Source organism: Pituophis catenifer, unplaced genomic scaffold (genome assembly GCF_029215685.1).
Source record: "Pituophis catenifer annectens isolate HBS135680 unplaced genomic scaffold, rPitCat1.0.hap2 SCAF_3, whole genome shotgun sequence".
Classification (NCBI taxonomy): domain Eukaryota; kingdom Metazoa; phylum Chordata; class Lepidosauria; order Squamata; family Colubridae; genus Pituophis; species Pituophis catenifer.
In genome coordinates, this window is record NW_027256883.1 from 175,973,908 (window position 1) to 175,998,933 (window position 25,026).

Sequence of the window (25,026 nt, forward strand, 5' to 3'; positions counted from 1 at the left end):
ACCCGTTCGGAGACCGATGTTACACACCCTCCGCAACAAACCACCGGTCTCGGCTTCCGATTGGCTAGAAAAAACGTTGAAGGGACTGACTATTTTACCGTCCCCGCCCTTTCACTTGCCGATTGGCCAAGTGCCTGAGCTTCGCTGGACATCGGTTGGCGATGGGAGACGTCAATCTTGGACCGCTCGAGAAGGCTGGATGGAGAGTGGGGCCGAGCGGGGACGTTGGCTTTGGCTGCGACGAAGGCGGTGGCGGCGAGGACGACGGCTGCGGGCGTTTGGCCGAGCTCCTGGTAGGTCGGCGCCGGATCGGAGCTGATCTGGCGGCTTCGGGCCTTTGGCGGGGAATGGCGCGCCGGAGCATCCCCCCCCCCCCGTGTGCGCGCGCGCCTGTGCCTTTGGGAACCGGCAAGGAGGAGGGAGGAGAGGCGGGAGCCACCTGGAGGCCCGTTGGCGTGAGGGCCCCTCTGCCCCGAGAGCCGCGGGACGCGAGGGAGGGACAGCCGACGTGCTTCAGACCCGAGAGGACCACGGGCTATTGTCGCTATAGCCGCCGTCGCAGCGCTGGAGTTTTGTCAGGGAGGCTGATGCGTTAGGGGTGAAGGCGATGGGGGCTCGAGGGCCTGGGCGGGTAGAGAGAAGGTCAGGGGCTTGACTTGAAGGGGGTTCAAAGGAAGCGTGTTCAGGCTCGCGGGCGGACGGCGGTAAGTGAAATCCGTTCGTTGTTGTTGTTGTTTTAATGGGGAGGGGCGGGGGGCGTGAGAGGCTTGCCTGCGTCCCGCTGTTGTATAGAAACGGGGCTACGGAATCTGAAGCTTAGAATAAAACCAACCACCCGAGCTTTTTTAAGTAACCGGGCGGGTAGATCGATTAATCTAGCCGTATAAAATGGGAAGTGGCCGTGAGAATCTTAATAGTTGGGAGATAAGGGCGGGGATTGGAGTAGATTAATTTCTTAGGTTTGGCTTGGCTGCTTTCACAATTCCTTCTGGAAATTAAAATTGGGAAAATGCTGCTAGACCTGTTTACTCCTGGTACTCGCACTGTAAAACCTAGGGATGCTGCGGTGCGAAGTAACTTCTCTCTGGATCAGGAGGCATTGTTGTGGCCGGGCAAGTTTTTAAGGTGCCTCCGGAAATGGAGAAGTATATGTAGTTATTAAAGGTAGGTTATTAAGGGCAAGAATTTAAACAGTGGAAGTGTGGAGAGATGGAACTGAATAAGGTCAGAAGATGGATTGGAGGTACCTATTCATAGGAAGGAGAAAGGTAGTATTTATACAACTATTGGTCAGTCTTGTTCTGGAAAACAATCTGGACCTAGGAAATAATATCTTTGTATTTATTTCATTTTTAACTAGTTTATGAGATGACTGCTTTAGATTTCTTTTTGGTCTGTATGACCAATGTCCAAGATTTGAGAAATGCCATCATTATTATTTTTTTTAATAGGCTCATGCTGTTACGCTGTTTTTATAGAATAATACAATCATATTTAATCGTTTACTGTGTAGATAGCCATATACCATCATAGGGGTATGTAAATGGAACTATGTGTTTTCTTTAAAAGAAGGAAAAAGAAATTAGCTTGCTTAAAACTATTACATCAAGCCTGAAAATTACTTTCCTGTGGTTACAGAAAAGCAAAATTTTAGTCATATTAAAAATATTTGCACTCATTAAACAGTTCAGATTGCTTTTGTAAGTTTGTCATCACGAAGTCCAGTATTTTTGTACATAAGGATACATTATCTTAGTAGTTGTTGAAAGTATGCTGAGTAGCCAGAGGAGCACAGAAAATAAAAATCAAACTTTTTTCTGAATGTCTGTAAATCAAGCTGCTACTGCAGTAAAATATAGTATATTGAAAGTTTTTAATTTGAAATAATAAAATTAACTGCTGGTAGGGAAGTATCTAGGTACGTATTTTAAATATCTATTCCATATTCTGATGAAATGTTTGATATTAATGTTGATACAGTCTTTTACAGTATGTCTGAAATCAATTCACCCTAATACTTTATTTAATCATGCATTTTATAACTCATGGGACAGTGCAGTGGATCCTGTCTAGTGTCTGATTTTTAGCAGTAGCAAATAACTGCTGAAATGATTATTTGACTGTATCTATAGACATGTACAGGGACTTCAAATAGACACAGTGATTTGTTTTATGCAAGACATAATCTTTAACTCAATAATTTATTTAGTGATACCTTAATAGAATAGTGTTATTTTTAGTATTAAGATCATCACTAAATAATCCTGAATGTGTAATTTTTTCATGTTTCTTTCAGTGTTGTTGTTTCCATGTGTCCTGCCTCACACTGGCTATGAAGGGAATTTCCAAAAGGAGCAATTTAGTTTGTCAAATGGAGATTTAGTTACAGGTTTCAGATGTAATGTTAAAGGGTGTATGCATATGAAATAACTGTAAATTCTATTTTTATATGTTTTTCCCAGCCTGTTAGGAATAAATTATATTTCCATAATAAAAATACCTTTTTTTTATTGCCAAAAGTATATTTCTAAGTGGAGAATAATTATGTTCTTCTGTCAGTATAGATAAAAAAGCAGATTCATATACAGTCCTAGAAAATATGTACAGCATGGGATACTAAAAGCCAATGAAAGGCAAGCTTGATTCTCAAAATAAAAGGTTTCAAATCTAGAATCATTGATATAATGTAAAACTAATGTTATCAATATTTGATTTAATGGGATGGCATGTAAGAGGTGAAATTAATGTTTAGATTGAAAGGAATTATTACACTAGCCTTTATATCAACAATACATTATATGGGTTTATATACAGTTGGTATCCACTCATATTACGTAATAAATTAGGCTGATAAGATTTTCCATAAAGATACTGTGTTAGCCATCAGATGGGAAGAAACTTGGCAAAGCTTGCTTCTGTTTATTAATGCTTGAGAAAATTGTATCTTGTTGCTGCCATGAAACACATGGAAGAGAGGTATATCAGCAACAAATAGCACAGATTTCTAAGGAATGTGAATTACTAGGTATCTGGAGAGAATAAAACGAGTGCAGTAGGTCATTCCATCAAATCACTGCAGTTTCATTCTCTCAATTTGCGTTATATCCTTTTGGCATATAGAAAACATTAAATCTCTCTCTCTCCCCCCCCCCTCTCTCTCTCTCTCTCCCCCCCCTCCCTCTCTCTCCCCCCCACATACTATTTCATGCTGTTTGATTGTTTAAATCATAACAATTTAGAATCCTTAACTTCTTCAAATTCTTTTCTGTCCAACTTGCATACTTAGTATAAACAGACAAAAATAAAAATCTGATACTATGAATCAGGATGGATATCTCAGAAAATTCAAGCAGTTCTTCATTTCAGCATCAACTTGTTATTTGTGGAAAGTTTAGGTATCTCTAAATTGTATCATTTAGCCTGTGTTAGAGTATTCATGAAATAGTGTTTGGTTTCTTTGAGAACAATTGCTAATTCAAAGGCTGCATAGATGCGCAGTCTCTGTCTCCAGTGGCTTAGATTTATAGTGTGGTATCACTGCTGGCTATTTCTCAAAATAGAACTGAAAAATCAAAGGGAGGAAAAAAAGACAAATGACAGAATGAATGATAAAAGAGAAGAAAAGAAAAAAATTTACCTGTTTGTGGCTAGAATGTTTATCAAACATCTTACCAAATTTTTCAGTTCTTAGCTATAAACATAATCCATGAGGAATAGTGCATGTACTTTCTCTGAAACTTTCGGGGGGGGGGGAATTCAAATAGTAAAAAAGCTATTAAAAAGTGTGTGTAAAAGAATACAAAAATGTGTCTATAAAACTATGTGCATGCACACACACACACATACACACAAACATGTATCTATTGGGAGCCCTAACCTTGGCTGAACTTTAGCCCAACTTCATTGTTTTTGAGACCACTAAGAAATCTCAAACTCAATTCCCAGACGAAGGTAGTATCAACCCATTTCCATATTGTATCCAAGAAGACAGTATCATCATATCCATGAAGCCACCCGAAGTTCAATGTAGACTTTATCTGTGGCTTTATTTGAACTTAATAGTTGTCAAATGCTACTGCTTCCTGTATGTTTAAAAATTATCTACATAACTCTAGGGAAATATAAATGTCTATGCAAATATATATTTTTAATTCTTCATGCGAAAAATAGGAATTCTGTTGTCAGAGATTGCCAGAAATGTGAAAAAATTAAAACCTCAAAAGAGTTGTAATTTGTTTAGCATAAGAATATTATTATATGTGCTTGTGGGTAAGGTGAGAATTTTAGTGGCCAAAATACATCTCCAAAATCAGATCATCCATAAATATATATGATAATTCATTTTAAAGTAATCATATTTCCCATATATATTCATTGATAAGTCCACATGCTGATAAGCAGGCTGTTACATTTTTACCCAAAAAAACTAATGAAAAATGCAGCTTAGTTTATCCACAGATGACACATATTTATTTTATGGCATTTTGGTTAAAAATTTGAGGTTATCCAAAGATTGATTTATCCACAAATATATATGGTATATATGTTGAATTATATTTTTGTACTTTGTGGGATTTTTGTGGCAATTATAAACTATAGTTTTATATTAGCTATTTGTTACTTCTATGGCTTGTTAACACTTATATCTCCTAGTTTATGAATATTGTAATTTAAAATATTTGTCTTGTAATGAGTATGTAATGCTTAGCAAACAAATCTCTAATATTATTTATGTTAATTTGCTGAAGCATCATTTCATCAGGGGTTTTCAAATATGTCCTGTGGTTGATATTTTCATTTTTCTAATATCAATTAAGAACTGGGGGTGGGGTTGTGCTTTTGATACACAATTTGTATTTTTGTATTTCTTGCATAGAAAAGATAGTTTGTTTTACTGTGTGTGTAGAATAAAACACACAATATTGATACTGCGTGTTTGTATACCACAAGATGCAAATGCTATCATTCTGAAAAGATATCACCCAATATTTTGAGATATTTAATTATTTACTGTTTTTAAAAGTTTTTTTCAGAGTGAAACTATCTAAAAATGCATTAATTTGTTGGTTTAAATTATTTGGCAATTTACTGCTTAGTGAAAAATAAAGTGGTTTCTTATTTTTAATTGTCTTCTAGTAATTCAAAAAACTTTCTATTTTTCTCTTTTTAGAAAGTTCATATAATTTTTTTAACAATTATAAACATAGGAACATAGTTTCTAAAACCTAAAAAAATATTTTTCCTGCTGAAAAGTTTTTTTAAAGTACAGTTTGTATTGCTATTTATTTCATAGAGAAAAGTATTACTCCTCAAGCAAACACAACTACGCCTTCATTTTTTCAGGGTCTGTATGGAACAATACATTTTGTTACAAACATTTATGTATGTTTGTATGTTTCATACATTTGTTACAAGCAAAAAGGTAATGGTGACTGTGGAGCAGTTTGAATACAATAAATTCTCTCTGAGATAAAATGTGCCCCAGCAAAGACTATTTTTCTAAAAGACAAAATAGGTTTTAGAAATCTTGAAGTGGTATAAGAATTGGTTTGTCTTGTCTGCCAATTACTTTATATCCCTTTAAATATTTTAAATTATTCATTTAAATGTAGAATGAGTCCACTGTGGTAGAGATCTTAAATATTTATGTTGACTTCCAAATGAATGCATGTATTCTATCCAAACCAAGTAAAGCACATATACATCGTTTTGTGAGCACATGAGGAAAGGTGAATTACTAGGGGTTACACTGGTCATGAAAAGGAGAAGTACTTAGGAAACATTAAAATGCCATTGTTGCAATTATATGGTATTGTATTGCATTCTTAAAATAGGCTTGATTATAGAATAATATTGACTAAACGTCCAATTTTTTTTCCCAGGTATTCAAGATGAATCTCGAAAAACTCAACAAAGTTGAATTACTGACACTTTTTAGTATCCTTGAAGGAGAATTAGAAGCCAGAGATCTTGTCATAGAAGCTTTAAAGGTAACCTATAGATATTAGGAGAGGTGAAATACATCAGTTCTGCTATATAAATATTATGTAACAAATTATGTACCAGTGGTGAAATCCAATTTTTTTTACTACCGGTTCTATGGGCATGGCTTGGTGGGCATGGCAAGGGAGGGATACTGCAAAATCCCCATTCCCTCCACTCTGGGGCCAGCCAGAGGTGGTATTTGCCGGTTCTTTGAACTGCTCAAAATTTCCACTACCGGTTCTCCAGAACCTGCTGGATTTCACCCCTGGTCTGTATTTGGCATTTGATTTACAGCAAAAATAAATAATGTGATAGATCAGCATCTTGAAGATTATAAAAAATAAGGACATCATATTTTAATAAAAGATATTCTCCCTTCATACTAGAATAGTGAGACTTGGGATTTCTTGTTGTCAGTGCCATCAATGTATTTCTGTTAAAGAGAAGATTTGGTAAAAACCAAAAGTGTTATCTCAACAGGTAGGAATAGTACTATAGATTCATGTCCTACATCCATTTAAAAATTGTTTCTCTTTATCTTCTTCTGACAGTATTTTTGTAATTCATTTGATGAGTTTAATGCCAAATATTGAAATATATCACTAGTTTTCATAATGGTATAGTTTGGCTTTTGCTAGACTCTTGTTGAAATTTTAAGTATTTGCTTTAAACCTGGATTGATATCCAAATTGTTTGTATATCCACTAAACATGGAGATAGATAGATAGATAGATAGATAGATAGATAGATAGATAGATATGCAAAAAATTAAAATATCGGGTGTTTTCCCGTGTCATTATAAATAAGTTGGTTAAAATATTTAAAATCCTGGTTAAAATCCCAGCTTAAAATCTTCTAAAATTGCTTTAAGAAAAACTTTTAAAGTCACTGGTAGGATTTTAGCTGAGGTTTTAAAGGACCTTGCAGAGTGCTCTGTAAGGAATTTTAGAAGATTTTAAGCTGGGATTTTAACCAGGATTTTAAATATTTTAACCAACTTATTTATAATGACGTGGGAAAACACCCGAGATTTTAATTTTTTGCATATGCACACCCGCGAAAACTTAAGAAGACACACACACACACACACACACACACACACACACACACACACACATATATATATATATATATATATATATATATATATATATATCCCTCTCCCTCCCTCTCTCCCTCCCATCCTCGTCATATTACTGTTGTAAAGACTACAAATTGCTGACGATTGCATTTCGTCACTGCTGTTTACTATATTTCATGTTAACTAGATCTGGGTTGAGCAAACTCACTTGATGGCAACTGAAACATACAGAACATACCTCTTAACTGCCATTTTTGCTTAGTAGCAATCAAAAATTGTGGGGCTCAGATCTGAAGCTGTGTTCTATTACTTCATATGTATCAGTTTCCTTGTTTTTTTTACAACTTTCCTTTTTTTCAAAATGTTTAGGCAATAAATTTCCTTTGCTTTGGATGATTAGAAAGAGTGACAGTGAAATCAGTAGAAGAGCTTTTTTTGTTTTTAGATCTGTGATCTTTTTGTTAGCATAATTGTTTATGGTATATACTGACTCCCTTTTTTCTGTGCTCTTATTTGTCCAGTCAAAATGTTAATTTGAAGTCTTTTATAACTTTTATGCTTTTTCTTTGGATATTTTCCTAATAACATTTTTCATGTTAAGATCAGCTCAGGGTTTTACTGTCTTTAACACACTTCTAGTGCTTTTATTGTGTTTGAGGACTGGTATTTATCACTACTGTGTCTATCAAAAACTGCTTCTTTTAAGATTTCAAGTTTGGTTTTTTTTAAAAAAAAAATCTATGTACATTTTGACTTACAGAGGAACAACATCCTAGCCATTCCACACACACACACACACACACACACACACACACCCAAAGTTTCTATCATAGGTGTTGAGGAGATTATATGTTGTCATTTCTAATGCTTCTTGCCTGGCATTTTCAGCTATAATCCTCTGTCTTTTCAACTGGCTATTTTCCTCGTTGTTGTTTTTTTTTTGTTTTTTTTTATTGTTCCTGTTCCCTTTTGGGTGATTAACATTTTCCGTCTCATTCCCTTTGAATGATTCATCCTAAAGTTAATATTCCCCAATGCATGCTGGCTTTTCCTAGGGTCGTTTTAACATGAATTAGACGTATTGAGATCTGTTGATCCTCTCAAAATGTTTCTGTATGTTATTCCTGGAACTGTGGATAACCATTAGAAGTCTAAGCAAAACAAGAATTCTGAATCTTGTCCCTAGCTACAGAATTAAAGATAATTTTCACAATGCTTAAGGATATAATGTTTTCTTGTTGACTTTTTACAATGAATATGCCTATTTATGGACAATTTTATTTGACAGTATTTGTGGTAGAAATATTTTGAATCCTCAGTGTCAACAGTGGGGGATGAGGGATGATAGCTTGAAACTGCTAAAAGTTAAATGGACTGTAAACAGCAACTGATGACAGAAGAATATATCCACCAATGTGCTATTTGATTTTAATTTGGTAGTCATTTAAAGCAAAAGAAAACCATAATGGAGAAAACTAAAATAATGCTAATGGTTTGACTGTAGCACTGTAGGTTTGGTCTTCTCATATCCAGCAATATTATCTGGTTTACCAGAACTTTGTTTTAATTGCTGAATCTTAGGGTGTGCACAGACAGAATATGGAAATATGGTCTTCTTAACTTCAAAGAAAATAGAATAAAAAGAAAAGAATACTGCATGAAAAGATACTTTTTTTTTGCATTACTTCTGTTTAGTACTATGAAGATCAACTAGATATGTGTTTTTGTGTTTATAGTATATAAATAGCAGTCTGGAGACTTTATTTTTTTCCCCTGTATTATCTACCAAATCTCTCTGAAGATTCTGTTTAAAGGGAAAGAAGCTTTTTATTGTTAATATTTTGTAAAATAGTATAAAGCTACAGGTTTAATCATTGCTTTAATATAAGTTCATATATTGTTTCAGTTAATAAGACTGAACTTCATAAGCAGTTTAAATACTTAAATATTCAGTGCTCCTACATTACAGTCTTCTTCAACAAGAGAAAATTGAAATGTAAGTAACCCAGTATAAAAAAACTTCTTCAATGTTTAAGATGCAATAACAAAATAAGTGTAAATAAATTTATTTATGTAGCCACAGATCATAAAATAGAATCATAAAGTGCTACAGAAAATTTTTAGAAAAGGAAGAAAGAATCTCAAGATTTATGTAAAAATAGGTTTCAAATTAATATTTTGAACGATATCAGGAGTAATAACACCTGTAATTATATAGAGTTGCATTTTTATTAGAGGACTTCAGAAATGAAGAAATGCATTGATGCGGAGATTTGCATTGTTACTGCTTTAAAGGGCTTCTGATTTAATCTCCAAAAGATGCTTCAGAACCAGTGGAGCACAAATATAATATCTGTCTTCTCAAAACAATTTTGTCTTTTTCCTGCACTCCCATGAGCGATGGAATTTTTGGAGATCAAATCCAAAGCACTTCATTGTTTTCTTGCTTTGCTAAGAATGTAACCAGATATTCAGATTTAGCTTTTTTATTATTTTAATAAAACAAGGGAGCATTCCCAGTATTGTATGTGATAAGCTTGACTAGAGGAGGAAAGTAGCCAGTGGTGAAATAGAGTTAAAAGTGATGGCATGGAAGGTGGTAGTTCAAGATTCTATGTCTTTCAAATATAATGATGTTCATGAAAGTTTTGAAACTATTTTTAACTATTAAAATTTTATATATTATGAAGTTTTATTATGCAGAGGTGTAAGACACTCTGCCAGTTCCCACCTGTATTTTTGCTAGATCACGTTTTATTCAGTTGATTAATATTGATACATGGTTAGCCAGATGCATTTTTAGGTATCTTTATTTTCTTTTAAAATATTAGTAATTTCCCTCCCTTTCCAATATAGATCATTTCTTTGGACCAGATTTATCTATGGTCCAGTTATAAGTGGTTCAGCCTCTTGGTTGTAGTTTTTTTCTAATTTAATCTAGCCAGTCAGTAAACAAAGTTTTGTTTTCTCACTTCCCCTCACGTTATGACCACAGTATTTATTTTCAAACATCTTTCTCTAGAGAAAACTAGGAACTGAGGAAATTCAAGATTATACAGCAAGCTATTTAAAGGAGATTCTGTTTTAGAAGAGGAACTTTTCTACAAAACTATTTGGAACCGTATAATATAATACAATTTTGAAACATACAGTAGCTTCTTTATATAAAGTCATATTGAAAAAATACACATAACAGCTGTAGAATTCTGCTTCATATTCAAGTTTTTTATTTTTCAACTGATGTAGATATATTATATATTAAAAACATTCACTTAAGTCTTTTTTTTACCCATGTGGCAGGCAGGGGAAGGAGGAACTAGTTTCCTTAAGACATAGAATAGTTTGTTTCATAAGATAAACATCTCTTAATTTTGTATTTGCAGTAGCTTCAGTCTTTAGCCTCTATGTTCTGTTTTGATGCTGCTTATCACTCTTCAAGCTGATCACAAGTTTTATCCAACTAATTTGATGAAAACTATTTAGGAAACCACCTTACAGTTCACCTGTAACTCTAGATGTTTTTTTAAACAAACAGAAAAGCACAAATATTATACAATTTGGAGCCCACTTTGATGCTGTATTGGTGGAAAGATTTCATAGGACACCATATTTAGAGACACTTTGCCCTTGTGGATCCAACAAGGTAGAATCTCTTGCTCATGTCTTCATACATCCTTTTTATGATGCCCCAAAGCATGTTCTGATCTCAATTGTTTCCAAATACAAGGGCCACACTGATAAATTTTATGTTTATTACTTTTTAAGGGCTGCTAATCCCACACACACATATCAGAGGGCCAAATATCTTCACCAAATTATACAACAGCGCAAATTTAATTAAATATGTTGTTTTATTATCTTATTGAGTTTTTGTCCCTTTCTAAATAATGAATTATTGCATTAAACTTTTTTATGTAAAAGCTGGCCAAAAATTATAATAAAGGTATTCTGATATAAATTGGATTATGGGAACTCTGAGGTTTCTAGTTTCTTTTTCCTGGACCACAAAGATTCTTTTTACTATTATTTCCCTTTTTTAGAAATGTTGTCTTTCACAGTTAAAAAAAATAACATTATTGGATGGGGGGGGGGCAATTGTGCAGTTATATGTTGAATCTCATCTAAATAGTTCTAGTCACATACCGTATTTTTTGGCGTATAAGATGCACCTACCTTTCTTGGTGAGGAAAAGAAGAAAATCTCCTTCTGCCTCTGAGCAATTTTGCCTCATTACAGCAAACAGCCTGCTTTACTTTCATTTTCGTTTTCAGCATAGCTTGATTAGCACAAGGAAGAAAAAAAAAATCTGCTCCAGCAATTTACCTCTTCGCAGCAAGCAGCAGTGGCCTGCGCAAAACAGCTGAGAGTCGGGAGGCAGATCCAATCAACTTGTGCTAATTAGGTTGTGCTGAAGCTGAAAGGAGCTGTTTTTTCTTGCTGTTTGCTTGCAAGGAGGTAACTGCTGCGAGGCAGAGGCCAAAGGGTGGGGGCCAGTGGGTGGGCAGGGCTACATTCAGTGTATAAGATGCACCTAAATTTTCACCCCCTTTTGGGGGGGGGAGATGCATCTTATACTCCAAAAAATATAATTGGTGGTAATTGATGTAATGTTTAACTGCATTTATTTATGTAAATTTATGTAGCTGCCCATATCACTCTATGTGTCTCTCAAAACAAAAAAAAACAACATAAATAAAATTAAAAACAGTTAAAACAGTTAACCAGAAACATAAAACTCATGGGAGAGTGCAAACATATAGCTCTCTAACATTATAGCCATATTGCAATCTTTCCACCTCCAGGCCTGATGACATATTAGAGACTTCCTAAAGACCAGTAATTTTGGGGTCAATGTAACCCCAGGAGGAATGATATTCTAAAGGTGCCACAGCAGAAAAGGCTAACCTCCTGGGTCCTGTCAGATGGAACTGCTTTGTAGATGGGACCCACAATATGTCCCTTTTGCCAGACAAAAGGATATGACAAAAACAGATCTGTGCCAGAGTTAGTAATAGATTAATTTTGATACACAAAAGTGTTTATGATTTGGACCTAATTTAAACAGCGATAATTGATTCACATTACTCTTTGCAAAACAACATGAAGTTATTAGAAATAAGAAGAAAACCCCTTTTTTAAAAAGAAAGAAAGAAAAGAAACTAGAATAGAAATTAGAATTGATAACATTTTTACTATTCTGACTCATAAAATGAAACAATTCAAAAATAGAAACAATAAAGGGAAGTTGCATGTTCCTATTAAAATAATAGTGAGAACAAAATTGAATCAATGTCTTGGTCAAGGAATGCAATTAGAAAAAAGAAATAGGTTTTCCTTAATATGGATTAAAATTAGGTGGGTAAACAGAATAAAACTAATGTAAAACTCTAGAAGTTATCCAAAATATAATGTTACCGGAATTAGTTGCTTGCAGCTTTTGACTTCTCTATTTCATTTTTAGTTTCTAGTCTAGTCCAATGTGAAATACAGAGGATTTCAGTTCCGTTTTAGATTAATCACAATATCCTTCCGCACACAAAATGTTGGTTAATTTATCATTGGATATTAAAATATATGCTTTATATTATAAAACCAGATATTTTCTTTTTAAAAAATAACTTCTTAATCAGTTTTCTGTTATGAGATGAAAATATATCTCAGCATATTACATGTATTTCTGAATTTATGAGATACTGGCAACAGCAATTCAATGTGCAAGTTATTCGCTAGATTAGAGAGCTTCCTTAGCATGGATTAAGGTGCTAAGGTGCTTGGAGAAAAACTTGGTCTGAGTAATGCTTTTAGCATCTTGATTAAAATATGCCCAAACTGACCTACATACGTTTACATATGATTTTTGGAATTAATTATAAAGAATAGTTTTTGTGGGAAATAGTTCTTCTTGGTTTTTACAAGACATAACATAAAGAATTCCATGATTTCAAAAATTGGCCCCTAGAAGGGTGAGAGGAAAAATATACTGTACAGAACTGCAAGAAGGTGCAAAGCATTCTAGCAATACACATGCTAAAGGAGACCTTTGAAGAATGAAATCAGAAAATAGTCACAATATGAACAATGTGAGTAATTATGGCTGCTTCTGTGAATAGACTATGTCCAAAAGATGCTACTGAAGAAATGTCAGATGTAGAATAAATTTTATCTGATATGAATGGAGATGATATCAACAATGGATTTAGAACTGAGAGGCCATAAAATGATTTAGAAAAGAATGTTTCACTGGATCTACAAAAGAAATTGGCTGAGCTTTTAAAATTTAAAAGGGAAATACAAATAACAAATGAAGAGAGTGACCTGGATAATTTTTTCCTCGCTATATTTACAAATGAGGCTTCTTAAAGCTTTGAAGTAGTCTGTGCGATGGGACAAAGAAGAAATTAAGAAAAATCAAATCCTATGACAATATTTGAACTATTTAGGTTAGGACTATTAGAAATAAAATGGCTCTTCACAAAATCTAGCTTTGTGGCTAGATCACAGATTACTTCAAAGACGTAAATGAAAGCCTCTACTTTAGAAAAATATACTCTTTGTTTTATTATGAGAATATTGTTACCTTTGAACCATTTTCACAAAGAGTGATTCTGTAGTACCTCCCAACCCTGCTTTTTTTAGCAAGTGATATAACTCCTAGAACAATGCATTACAGATTGTACCGAGGATGTTATTTCCTTCTATAATACAAATTGTTAGCTTGCTTTTCCTGTAGTTTTGACAGCTGTATGTTGTTTAAAAGGATCAGTCAAACTACTGCTTTATAGAGCCACTGTTTAAAATTAAAGTTTTTATTGATGCTGAAAGGCCTACTGTATTTAATTTAGTATAACTTAAAGATGTGTTTGTATTCATAAATCTTCCCAGATGTGAACCACACATGCATGAGGCAAATAGTTAATACAATTACTAGTTTTGCAGGAGACAAAATTGCTCTATCAGAAGAAATCATTTCCACCATTTTATATACATTCTCTAACCAATAAAGCCCCAAACATTGGAATCATGAATAGGTTTTTGTTGTTGTTTAAAGTAGCTGCCCTTGGTATCAAATAGGATGAAAGAACTTATCTTTTGTCTCGTATCTCCTTCTCTAAGGATAATATGACAATTACTGTAGAAACTTCTTTTGGTTTTTGTGAATGTCTGCCTTGAAAAGATAAAAGACAAATATACATTCTTAGGAGAGGCAGTTATTACTCATGGAATGCTGATCACATGAGTGTTATGGAAAACCCCATCAACGTTGCTTTGTAATGTTAGCTTCCTAATACAAGCGTTTGCACAATGAGTGTGAATATTTGCAGGAGACAAGCTGTAATAGCTAGTGCAAGCGAATGTGTCATGGTTCCCTTCTGGCAGACATTTTGAATATGCAAATGTTGCATGGAAGACAGTGTCATTTAAGTAATGTCCATGTATAGAACTAAATAGAATTTGACAAAGTGTGAATACTTCACTTTAAATAACACTTGAATAATGTTCATAATTATCAGAATTCTAGATATTCGCCCTTTAAACTTTCTATATAGAAACAAAGTAATGATAAAATCTCTGATGCTTTTCAATCTCAGTTTTTCTTTCTAAGCTATTTTAAGTACTATTCTCTGGTTATCTTACTATGTACAAGTTTAAGTTTCTTTTTATATATTGGTGCATTGCTTATCAGTTTTTTTCCAGTTCCTTTTAATTGATTGTAGTTAAGCAAAAGGAAAAAAATATAATCATTTCTAAAATATATTTATTTGCCTAGATCCTGTATCTTATTTGTACTAAATATTGTTTATATATATATATCCTTCCATGTTGACTCCATGTTTAGGGGCACATGAGAGAGTGATATTTAATGCTAGATGCATTGTGTGAGTGTAAATACAATAACATAATGTTGGTTATAACTGTTTGTGTTTATCAAAGCATTGCGTTTGATGGCATACAGAGGACTTCAGCAATGAACAAAGTTTGCTATGACCATAATTTTGAATTGTTTCTATTTCTTTAACTTTTTTTATGCTGCCCACTCATAGTTTCTAGAGTAATTTATCAATATGCCATGCAATCAGTATTCCCTCTACACTTAGATATGAATGTCTATGAAGATTCTCAGACATCCATGTCATGGTTGTCCCAAAAGCGTTTGTTTCAAATGGCAACTGGACTTTTTAAGCTTTTGAGAAATAAAACATCTTCAAGAAAAATCGAAGTCCAGTTGCCATTTGAAAAAAAAGCACCTTTGAGACGTAGATCATGGATTTATATTAGCCCTGAAGAACTTGCTTATTGCAGTATTAAAGCACCTGAGAGAATGGGAAATTCTCCATTTTTGAATGGGAAATGTACAAAAATGGGCTAAAATAAACAGGCTGAACCCTCCTAATTTCCAAATCCTTCTGTTCAACCTGGGGGGGGGGAGGGGGGTAAGGAAAGTTCCTCACCTTTATCATGAATGTCAATATTGACAATCCCAATATCTTTCCATCCTCACCCTGTCTAATACACTCCTTGTCCTCTTGGAAAATCTAAAGTAAATGAAAAAAATTGCCAGTACTGATATAACTGAAATTGAAATAGATGAAGCTATATCACATATGGGCAGAGCAGGATTTCAAGAGAGGGGTTTGAAATATTTTGTGTTTTTTCATGTGATTTGTCTGTTTTAAGCCTTATAGTACATTTTTCATGCTTTGTCCATTTCAGCAGAAAGTAGACTTAGGCTCCACAATGCATTAGAATAGCAGGTTATCTTCATCTGACTTAATTGGCAACTTCATTGGGAAATGGGAGGGAGACCTCAGTAGGGTAACTATTTCATTTTAAGTACCGTATTTTTCGGAGTATAAGACGCACCCCCCCCCCCCCAAAAAAAAAGTGGGTGAAAATTTCAGGCCCATTTTTGGGCTCCTGAACCGTGCATCGCATTTTCGCCCTCCCTGCCCCCAGAAGCACTCTGCAGTCTGCAAAGAGAGAATGAAACCATTCCCAGTAGGATTTTTTCTTGCTAACATCTTCATATTCATTATTTCAGTATTGTCTCTTTGAAGTTATGAGAGTATGGGCAACACATATTTGGACAGAAACATTAGTATTTCCCCCACTTTTCATGGGGAAAAGATTACCACCACCACCACCACCATCATACAATACTGAAATTCAATCATAATTTGTACTTTGAAAGGAGAACTAAAATTAAGGATACCCAATTCAGAGGAGTTTTCATATATCTAGTTTTATTAAACTCTGGGTAGCCTTAGAAGTTTAAATTATAAACAGAATAATTTAGAACTCTCTAGAATACTGATTTATCATTTTGAGAACTTGTAGTTTTCTTTTCTACATTTATATAGAAATTAAGGGTAGAAATGGGTTTTCCATCAATAGAGATGCTGTCTAGGTGTTGTTTGGCTACATTTTTCATCATTTCTGAATTTTGGTCACAATAGCAATAGCACTTAGACTTATATGCCACTTTGCAGTGCTTTACAGCCCTCTCTAAGCAGTTTACAAAGTCAGCATGTTTCCCCCAACAATCTGAATCCTCAATAATATTGATAAAATTGTAGGTCATAACTTTTGAAATGACATTACATAGATAAGACCCAGTACATTTGTCACATGTATACCTCAAAATTATAAGTTACAGTTGTTTCTTTTAATACCTTCTTTCTGACTGAAACTGTGAACAAAAATCTTTTTTAGTTACCTGTTTCAGAAATTCACCATGAATGTACTTACATGGCTGTTCTTTATGAATTAGTAGCTTTTACTTTATGTCATTTAAAATGGACATGTGTTTTCTTGACAGTAACTTGATAACAGTACCCAAGTGGTACTATTTTTTCGAACTTTCAGTTTAGACTGCAGTCCTAAAATTTCCATGTGATCTCCCAATCAAGTTCTAAGCTGCTTTGATTTGATTTAAATTTTGGGATGCTGCCAGCTATTGTTATAAAATATTGTAAGCAAGCCTGATCAAGTCAGGTGTATTGAAACATCATAACCTCAACTGAAACTACTACTATTGAATCAACTACTTCAGCTACTAAGGAACAGGCTTTGACAAAATAAACATTAACCTTATTCTGCTTTTATGAGAATAATCAGAGAACCTCTTTGTAGAATTAATGTTCCTGCATGGTTCACAAAAATGAGGACATAGTATATCAGGAATATCAATATCATAATTCATAACTGCTTTTTCATTTTAATATTTGTATGGATTGAGATTGAACAAGCACCATTTCACTTTTTCAATTTCCTGGGGTACTTTTCCTCTACAAGTACAGAGGTTTTTTTTTCCAGTGGCCATTCATAAATTGCCTTATTCAGTATTGAGTAATTCTGAATGAGAATCAGTGTTCTCATCCTAGAATGGGAAAGAGTTGTCTGTAATTCAAAACATGTGATTCCACTGATAAATTGACTCTTGTTTAGCTTGTATGTAGAGCCTTTGTAGTACTGCTATGGTGAAAATTTCCAAAATAGATTCACAAAGCAAAAAAATTCTAGGCACTTACAGTTTCAGTAGCATACTGTTACTGTTTAGCAAAAACACTGTAGAATGAATATCACTCTAATGCCAAAAGGAAAAGTATTTGCAACATGTACTATATTCAATATATATAGTACAATTTTTGAAGAATGCCTGATTTTAGACAACGTTAGTGGCTTAGACAATGTTAGTGGCTTAGACAAAAGAAATAAATTATTAATATCATCTGATACCTATGTTGAATTTGGAATGAAGGGAAGGAGGGAGATTTTAAACTGTCAGATATGTCTTGAAGTCCAGACAATTTCATTTTAAAGGCAATTTCTGTAATTTCACTGAGCTGTTAATGGATATCACTAGCCAGATTGAGTTTATCATACTTTCATATTATTATGTTCTCACCACCATTTAATGTAATTGCATTGTATTAATATATTATAGTCACAAGGTTCAGAGACAAAGAGGTGTCAGAACAGTCTTCTCAGCAGTATGGATAACGAACACTCAAGATACCAAAATCATCACCAATGTTGTAGCATTTACTGGATTCGGGTATATTATTTAGTACAGTTGTCTAATCAAATAATCAGAGGAGTTTAGGGTTTTTGATACCAATTCTTTGTGGGTTAACACACACACATATGCATGCACACTGTAAATATCCAAATGTATTTGATAACTTATAGGAAGGAACTTAATTCACAGTGGTAAATTTTGCAACCACAAGAGCTTCTCTTCTAGCAGTCCCTGTATTCCTTTAAATTTGCTCCAATTTAGGGAACTAAAAAAGGATATTACTAAGTTATTTTTTAAAAAAGGTAAAATCCTTCAGAAACTGTTTGTATTAATTCTTCCAAAGCTCATTCATTTTCATCTTCATATATTGGTCAGGATTTAGGTAGTTCAATTGTTATTCATATACTATTTCAGTCAAGTAGAAATGTATGTCCATTCCTGTACAAAGATACTTCCTTCTTGTTTTTCCTTATTTACAGTATATCACTCATCCAGATAACTTAACTGCTTCTTGACATTCCTAAGAGTGAATAAGTCCCAAATAATAACTCATGAATTAGTCACAAGTATTTGTGAATAACAGGGTGCAGAAGAGACCCTGCAGAGAAATTCCTGTGACTATTCATCAAATTGTCAGATGCTTTGCTTGTCAGATACATGCATTTGTTTTCCTCTTAAAAAATCTAGAATAGAAGTAACAAACTTAAGCCTGTACTTCCAGGTTCAAACAGCTAGTAAATTACTGTGTCAAAAAATGCTTTACTTTAATTTTATATTCAGAATAACTGATCTATTTCCTGAGTTAAATGATCCACTTCCTAGAAGTGTTGTTCAGTACCACAATAAAAAAAATACTTGTCCAAATTTGTATATTAGATTAAAGCAAATTCTAGGGTCATTTGATATAATCCATCTGTTTTACTATATTGTATTTTTATTTGGACGTGTGTGTGCATATGTATGTGTTCTCGTGATGCACAGGTACATGCTCTTGTATTTGTGTATTAGGTATCTGTAAACCAGTCTGGGAAACAATGGAAAATGAAAGCAGATTGAAAGATAGCAGATTTTCTAACAATGTATTCCTCAATCCCCATAATCAGGCTTCAGGATTAGGACGGTATAGATGCTCCATTAGTTTTTCTGTGGAGTTTCTTCTGTGTTGATCTTGGAGTTGCTTGTTTAATGGCCCTTAAAATATCACAGAGCTGTGCATTTTGAACTTGAACTTCCCTTTCCTGCATATGGTTTCCTGTTGGGAAAAGTGAGGACACAAAGTGAAAGCTGCAGTGATGATTCTGGAGATCATAGTGAAAGAAAAATATTTTTCAGACTATGGGTATGCTCTGCAATTGGAAGCAAGATATTAATTCTGTTATATATTATTTGTTCAGTTGCCATATGTCCCTAAATATATTGTAGTCTGCTGGAAATATACCATCAGTCCCAGGAATTTCACAGCAGATGAAATATGTGGTGTTAAATCCTGGCTTCAGATCCCTTTCCCTATCTGGTTATATCTGATAGTTTGTAGTTCCATTCAGAAAACTAGAAAAACATGCATTATTTTATTTAATTGACATGTAGTGGAAATGCATACAAGATTGTGGTTATAAAGTGATTGTAGGGCTAGGTTTTGCTTCCTTTCCTATACCTGTCCATATTTTTATTCTTTCCTTTCTTATTACTCCTTTATTGAGTGCCTTCCATTGAAATAATCATTACATGTCTGCTTTTTTCTTAGTATTTCTGTTTAGTATTATTTTTCATCTTGACTTTTTCACTGTTCCCTTTTGCACTGTCCAATCCCTGTCTATACATAAATTAATGTTTCTAAAGCATTTGTTGAGGCTCTTTTCAAATATTCCATAGGGCTGTAAAAATTAACCTTTCTGATATTCATGTATTTAGGCAGAAGCTATATTGGCATTTGCTTATCTGTTAAGTCTTTCATATGTTCTATTTCAATGAAGTGACAAGATTTTAATTTGATTTTCTATATTAGATGCTAATAACTACTTCATAATTTCAGGCCCAACGTAAAGATGCTTTTATTGAAGAACGTTATGGAAAATACAACATTAGTGATCCATTGATGGCTCTTCAGAGAGATTTTGAAGCACTGAAGGAAGAAAACTATGGTGAAAAGCAACCTGTTTGTGCCAATCCTTTATCAATCCTGAAGGTAGTAATGAAACATTGCAAGAATATGCAGGAAAAAATGTTGTCTCAACTGGCTGCTGCAGAGAGTAGACACAGAAAGGTGGGTATCCATCTCCTTGGAAGCTTGATGAAAAGTAATAATTGTTCTTATTTAGGAATTCATAGAACACTATAACATTAAATAGTTACCTACTTTTAATTTTAATTATTAAATATGCACTATTATATAATGTTATATAACAGGGGTGTCAAACTCGATTTCATTGAGAGGCGCATCAACGTTATGTTTATCTTTGGGGGCTGGGGTGGGCATGGCCAGGGTGGGCATGGCCAGCTCGATGTCACTTGTGTTGTGAGTGCCTGCGGTGGCCCGAGCACTATACTAGCAAAAACGAGCTCCCAAGCTCCGATTTCACTGCGATGGTCTCCTGCAACCCTCTGCCAGCAAAAACAAATCTGGAGAGGGCCACACATTTTTGCTGGCAGAGGCACCATGGGCCGGTCCTTTGCTGTTTGCAACCCCACGGGCCGGATCTAAGCACCCCGCAGGCTGGATCCGGCCCCCGGGCCTTGAGTTTAACACCCCTGTTATATAAGAATCTCTTTGGCTAATTAATGAGGGAGTTGGATGGTTAAAATGTTAAATAGTTAAATACATACATACATACTCTGATCATTTTTTGTAAATTACCTCAAATTTAAGCATTTTTTAAACAAACAAAAACATTAAAATTGAAATGTACCAAACAGTAAATTAAAAATACTGTAATTTTAAATTTGTATAATTACAACCACCTACATATTTTGCATCTATTCAGTTGCCTGGTATTTATATTTATGAATCCTTGGTAAATATTGTTCATAAAAACATATTTATATTGTTCGTAAAAAAGAGCCTTGGTAGCGCAGCAGACTAAAGCACTGTTAAGTAACACCAGCTGTCTGCAATTACTGCAAGTTCAATTCTCACCAGGCTCAAGGTTGACTCAGCCTTCCATCCTTTCAAGGTAGGTAAAATGAGGACCCGGTTTGTGGGGGCAATAAGCTGACTTTGTATAAAAAAGAACACCGCTGGGGGTGGGGGGGCGAAAGCCCTATTAAGCAGGTATATATAAAAGTATGAAGGCTATTGCTTAACGCATTGTAAACCGCCCTGAGTCTCCGGAAAAGAGCGACATATAAATCGAACCAATAAATAAATAAATAAGTTCATAGTTATTTATAGGTCATATCCATGCCTTTCTTTTATGTTACCATTGTTGAAGCTTAGTTGAAGAAATAAATTACTGTGATACAATTTATTGCATTATATTATATTTGTTTTTCTTCTAAAAGCAATATTTAAATTTTAATTTTGGTATGCTGTTATATAAGTTTACATTTAAGTTTAAAGCCACAAACAGCCCTCTTTATTATAGTCTAATTAAAAGAAAGTAAACTTAAAGAAATAGATTTTTCTTTAATACAGCATATAATGTAAAAGAGCTCTTTAGATGGGTCATCATGCAAATAGCTGCTTAATTGTTATTTTGCTTTCAAATTACATCCCAGAGCCAGTTTAATGTAGTGGTTAGAGGCATCAGGCTAAAAACTTGAGCACAAAGCCAGCTGGGTGACCTTGGGGCAGACACTTTCTCTCAGCCCTAAGAAGGTGGCAATGGCAAACCACCGGGGAGAGGGCCTTGCCAAGGAAATTGCAGGGATTTGAAGTTACGACAGCCACACACACCTATGCAAATACAGTCACATGGTCACAATCTGGGTGCTTGATAACTGGCTCTCCCTTACAGACATTTGTAGCATTCTCCAATGTTGCATGATTTTCAATGGGGGTTTTTGCCAGTTTCCACCATTTACTTCTAATTTCCAAAAAAGAATGTCCATTGGGTGAAATGGATTCATTTAATGACTGGTGTTGACTGACGCAAAATGACTGATGCAAAAATGTCATAAAATAAATCCACTCATAATGACCAGAATAGTTTACAAGTGTAATTCTGGGCTCAATTACGGTTTCAAGCCAAAGATTACATGTATAATTAAATAATAAGGATAAATTTGGAGAATATTAAAAGGTATGCTGGGAATGGTAGATGTCTGTTTTACCATTGCCCTGGATCCTTTCAAAAAGATTTCATCAGCAAAAGTTAAGGAGTATCTGTCTGCTTTAAATTTTGCTTTGGGCAGATAGGAATCTTCTTTCTTTACATTTGGATACAGTAGTAATTACTTCTCTAAATAGGATTGATAATGTTCATTTTGGTTTGAAAGGTAATTTTGGATCTTGAAGAAGAAAGGCAGCGACACGCCCAAGATACTGCTGAAGGCGATGATGTCACTTATATGCTGGAAAAAGAACGAGAACGGCTCACACAACAGGTATGTCTTCTTTGCAAGTAGCAATCAGAGGGAAATGATTAATTAATGTTTAACACAAGAGAACATGCCTTCTGTGGGTGGGGGAACTTATGTTGGTCTCTAAATTTTGAGTTTTACTTTCTCCCTCAAGCAGAAAATTAGACATTCCATGTTGCATTTACTTTATAATGTATTATTGTTCAATTTACTCTATAACTTTTTACTTATTTGGATTCAAATGCAAATATTAAAAACTTCATTTTTTTTCTCTGAAAAATCTTTATATTCATTATTTACTCTTATTTATTTATTTTACTTTGATTGGATGTTAAAGCTTTTAACATTTTTTAAAATATACTTTTGTTTTAGTTGGAATTTGAAAAATCTCAGGTGAAGAAGTTCGAGAGGGAACAGAAAAAGTTGGCTAGCCAACTGGAGGAAGAACGTGCACACCACAAGCAACTTTCTTCTATGCTTGTGTTGGAATGTAAGAAAGCCACAACTAAAGCTACAGAGGAAGGGCAAAAGCTTGGAGAGTTAAATATGAAGTTGGAAAAGGAAAGAAGCAAAGTAAACCAGTTGGAGGAGGAGCTAGCAGCCAAGAAGAAAAGAGGCTTGCAAATGGAAGCACAAGTTGAAAAACAGTTATCTGAGTTTGACATTGAACGAGAGCAGTTGAAAGCCAAACTTAACCGGGAAGAAAACCGCACCAAAGTCCTAAAAGAAGAAATAGAGGATCTGAAAAAAACATTAAAACACGTAGAAACTTCTTTGAAAACTGGCAGCAACAAAGTTGAGAGCACATCCCCATGTGTCTCAGTGGTGTCCACAGCAACTGTTACAGAAAATTCCTTAGGTAGGTCAGTGGCTTCTCAGACTAGTAATCATTTGACAGAAAACATAAACCAGGAGTCTTCAATCAAATTGGCACACACGTTACCACTGGCCACAGCTCTCCATCCCTATGCCAAGGCAAATGGACATTGTGATGCTGATACACTAACAGGTGTTGAGGCGTCTCAAACTGCAGTAGAGAATCTAGACAAGGGCAAGTCTGTTGGGCCAGCTGCTGAGAGTACTGCAGAAAGTAGCACCTCCCCAGTAAGAACAGAGTCTCTTTCTGCTTCAGTTCCACCACTCCCTTCCAATGGAATTTCCTTGTCTCCCAGCAATACCGCTGCTTCTTCTCTGACATCTTCACCATGTTCCTCCCCAGTCATGAGTAAGCGTCTACTTGGAACATCAACCAGCAACCCTAGCTACCAATCTTCCTATCAAGTGGGAATCAATCAGCGCTTCCATGCTGCTCGTCACAAATTCCAATCTCAGGCTGATCAAGATCATCAATCAAGTGGTCTCCAAAGTCCGCCCTCCAGAGATTTGTCACCTACTTTTGCTGATAATTCTGCAGCAAAACAGCTTGCCCGCAATACAGTCACTCAGGTTCTCTCCAGATTCACCAGTCAGCAGGGGCCTATCAAACCAGTCTCCCCTAACAGTTCACCTTTTGGCACAGACTACCGAAATCTCGCTAATGCTATGAGTCCCAAAAGTGAAACTAGCCCAGGTAAGGTCTCTAGTCCTTTAAGTCCCCTTTCACCTGGAATTAAATCACCCACTATACCCAGAGCAGAAAGAGGAAATCCTCCACCAATTCCTCCAAAGAAACCTGGTCTGGCTCCTTCTCCAGCAACTACCACGCCACCAGTGAAAACTTCAAGTCAGGCATCCCTGGGTTCTCCTCTGGAAATGGCAACTAGTTGTTCAAGCAACGCTGTTGTAGCCAATGGGAAAGATATTGAGATTTTATTGCCAACCAATAGCTAGTCTTAAAAAGAGTAACATTCCAAGCGTTTGCAATTACTAGAGCTGAAAGTCAGTTTTATTCACTCCATGTTATTTATTTAAGTACTAACAGAATCTTCTTGTATAACACATTTGTTTCTTTGTTTTATACAGTGTAGAAAGTAATACAACTTGTACAATTTTTTGAACATTCAGAGCCTCAAGGCATCTCATGGCAGCAGGGAAATCAAACAAAAAGAGAAGCAGTTGCTCTGTTCTGGGAGCTGACCTATGGACTATGACAACAGAATACTCATTTTTAAATTATGCAGAAAAACACTCCATGCAAACTTCTATTCCTTTTCTAAGAAGTGCCTGAGCTAAAGCCTGCAGTTATGAATGTGATTCTCTGTAATACCAGTAGGCATTATCCAACTGTAAAAAATAACAATTTCTGAATCATGAATGTTTGGAATCAATATGGTTCTTAATCCTTTCCAACATATTTATTAGTAATGTGCTATGAATAGGAAATATCCCAAAGGTGAACATTAGACTGGTTCTCTGTTATGAACAAAAAAAAAATAATGTAGCTGCTGTCAGGTGCACTTTGGCCCTGTTGCTAAATTGTATG

General features: G+C 34.8%; 1 protein-coding gene across 4 annotated transcripts; it reads left to right on the forward strand.

The window, feature by feature from the left end:
• Nucleotides 1–222: 222 nt before the first annotated feature.
• CTTNBP2NL (CTTNBP2 N-terminal like) lies at nucleotides 223–24,810 on the forward strand. 4 transcript variants are annotated; one of them, XM_070939829.1, is made up of 6 exons: nucleotides 655–704; nucleotides 5,883–5,990; nucleotides 20,119–20,349; nucleotides 22,521–22,628; nucleotides 22,977–24,174; nucleotides 24,567–24,810. In XM_070939829.1, the coding sequence occupies exons 2-6, from the start codon at nucleotides 5,892–5,894 to the stop codon at nucleotides 24,569–24,571; spliced, it is 1,641 nt and encodes a 546-aa protein (XP_070795930.1). In that variant the 5' UTR covers nucleotides 655–704; nucleotides 5,883–5,891; the 3' UTR covers nucleotides 24,572–24,810. The 4 variants fall into 4 exon arrangements, with proteins under 4 accessions (XP_070795927.1, XP_070795930.1, XP_070795928.1 ...); XM_070939826.1 differs by lacking the exon at nucleotides 655–704 and adding an exon at nucleotides 223–293 and having other exon boundaries at nucleotides 22,977–24,810; XM_070939827.1 differs by having other exon boundaries at nucleotides 22,977–24,810.
• The last annotated feature ends 216 nt before the right edge of the window (nucleotides 24,811–25,026 follow it).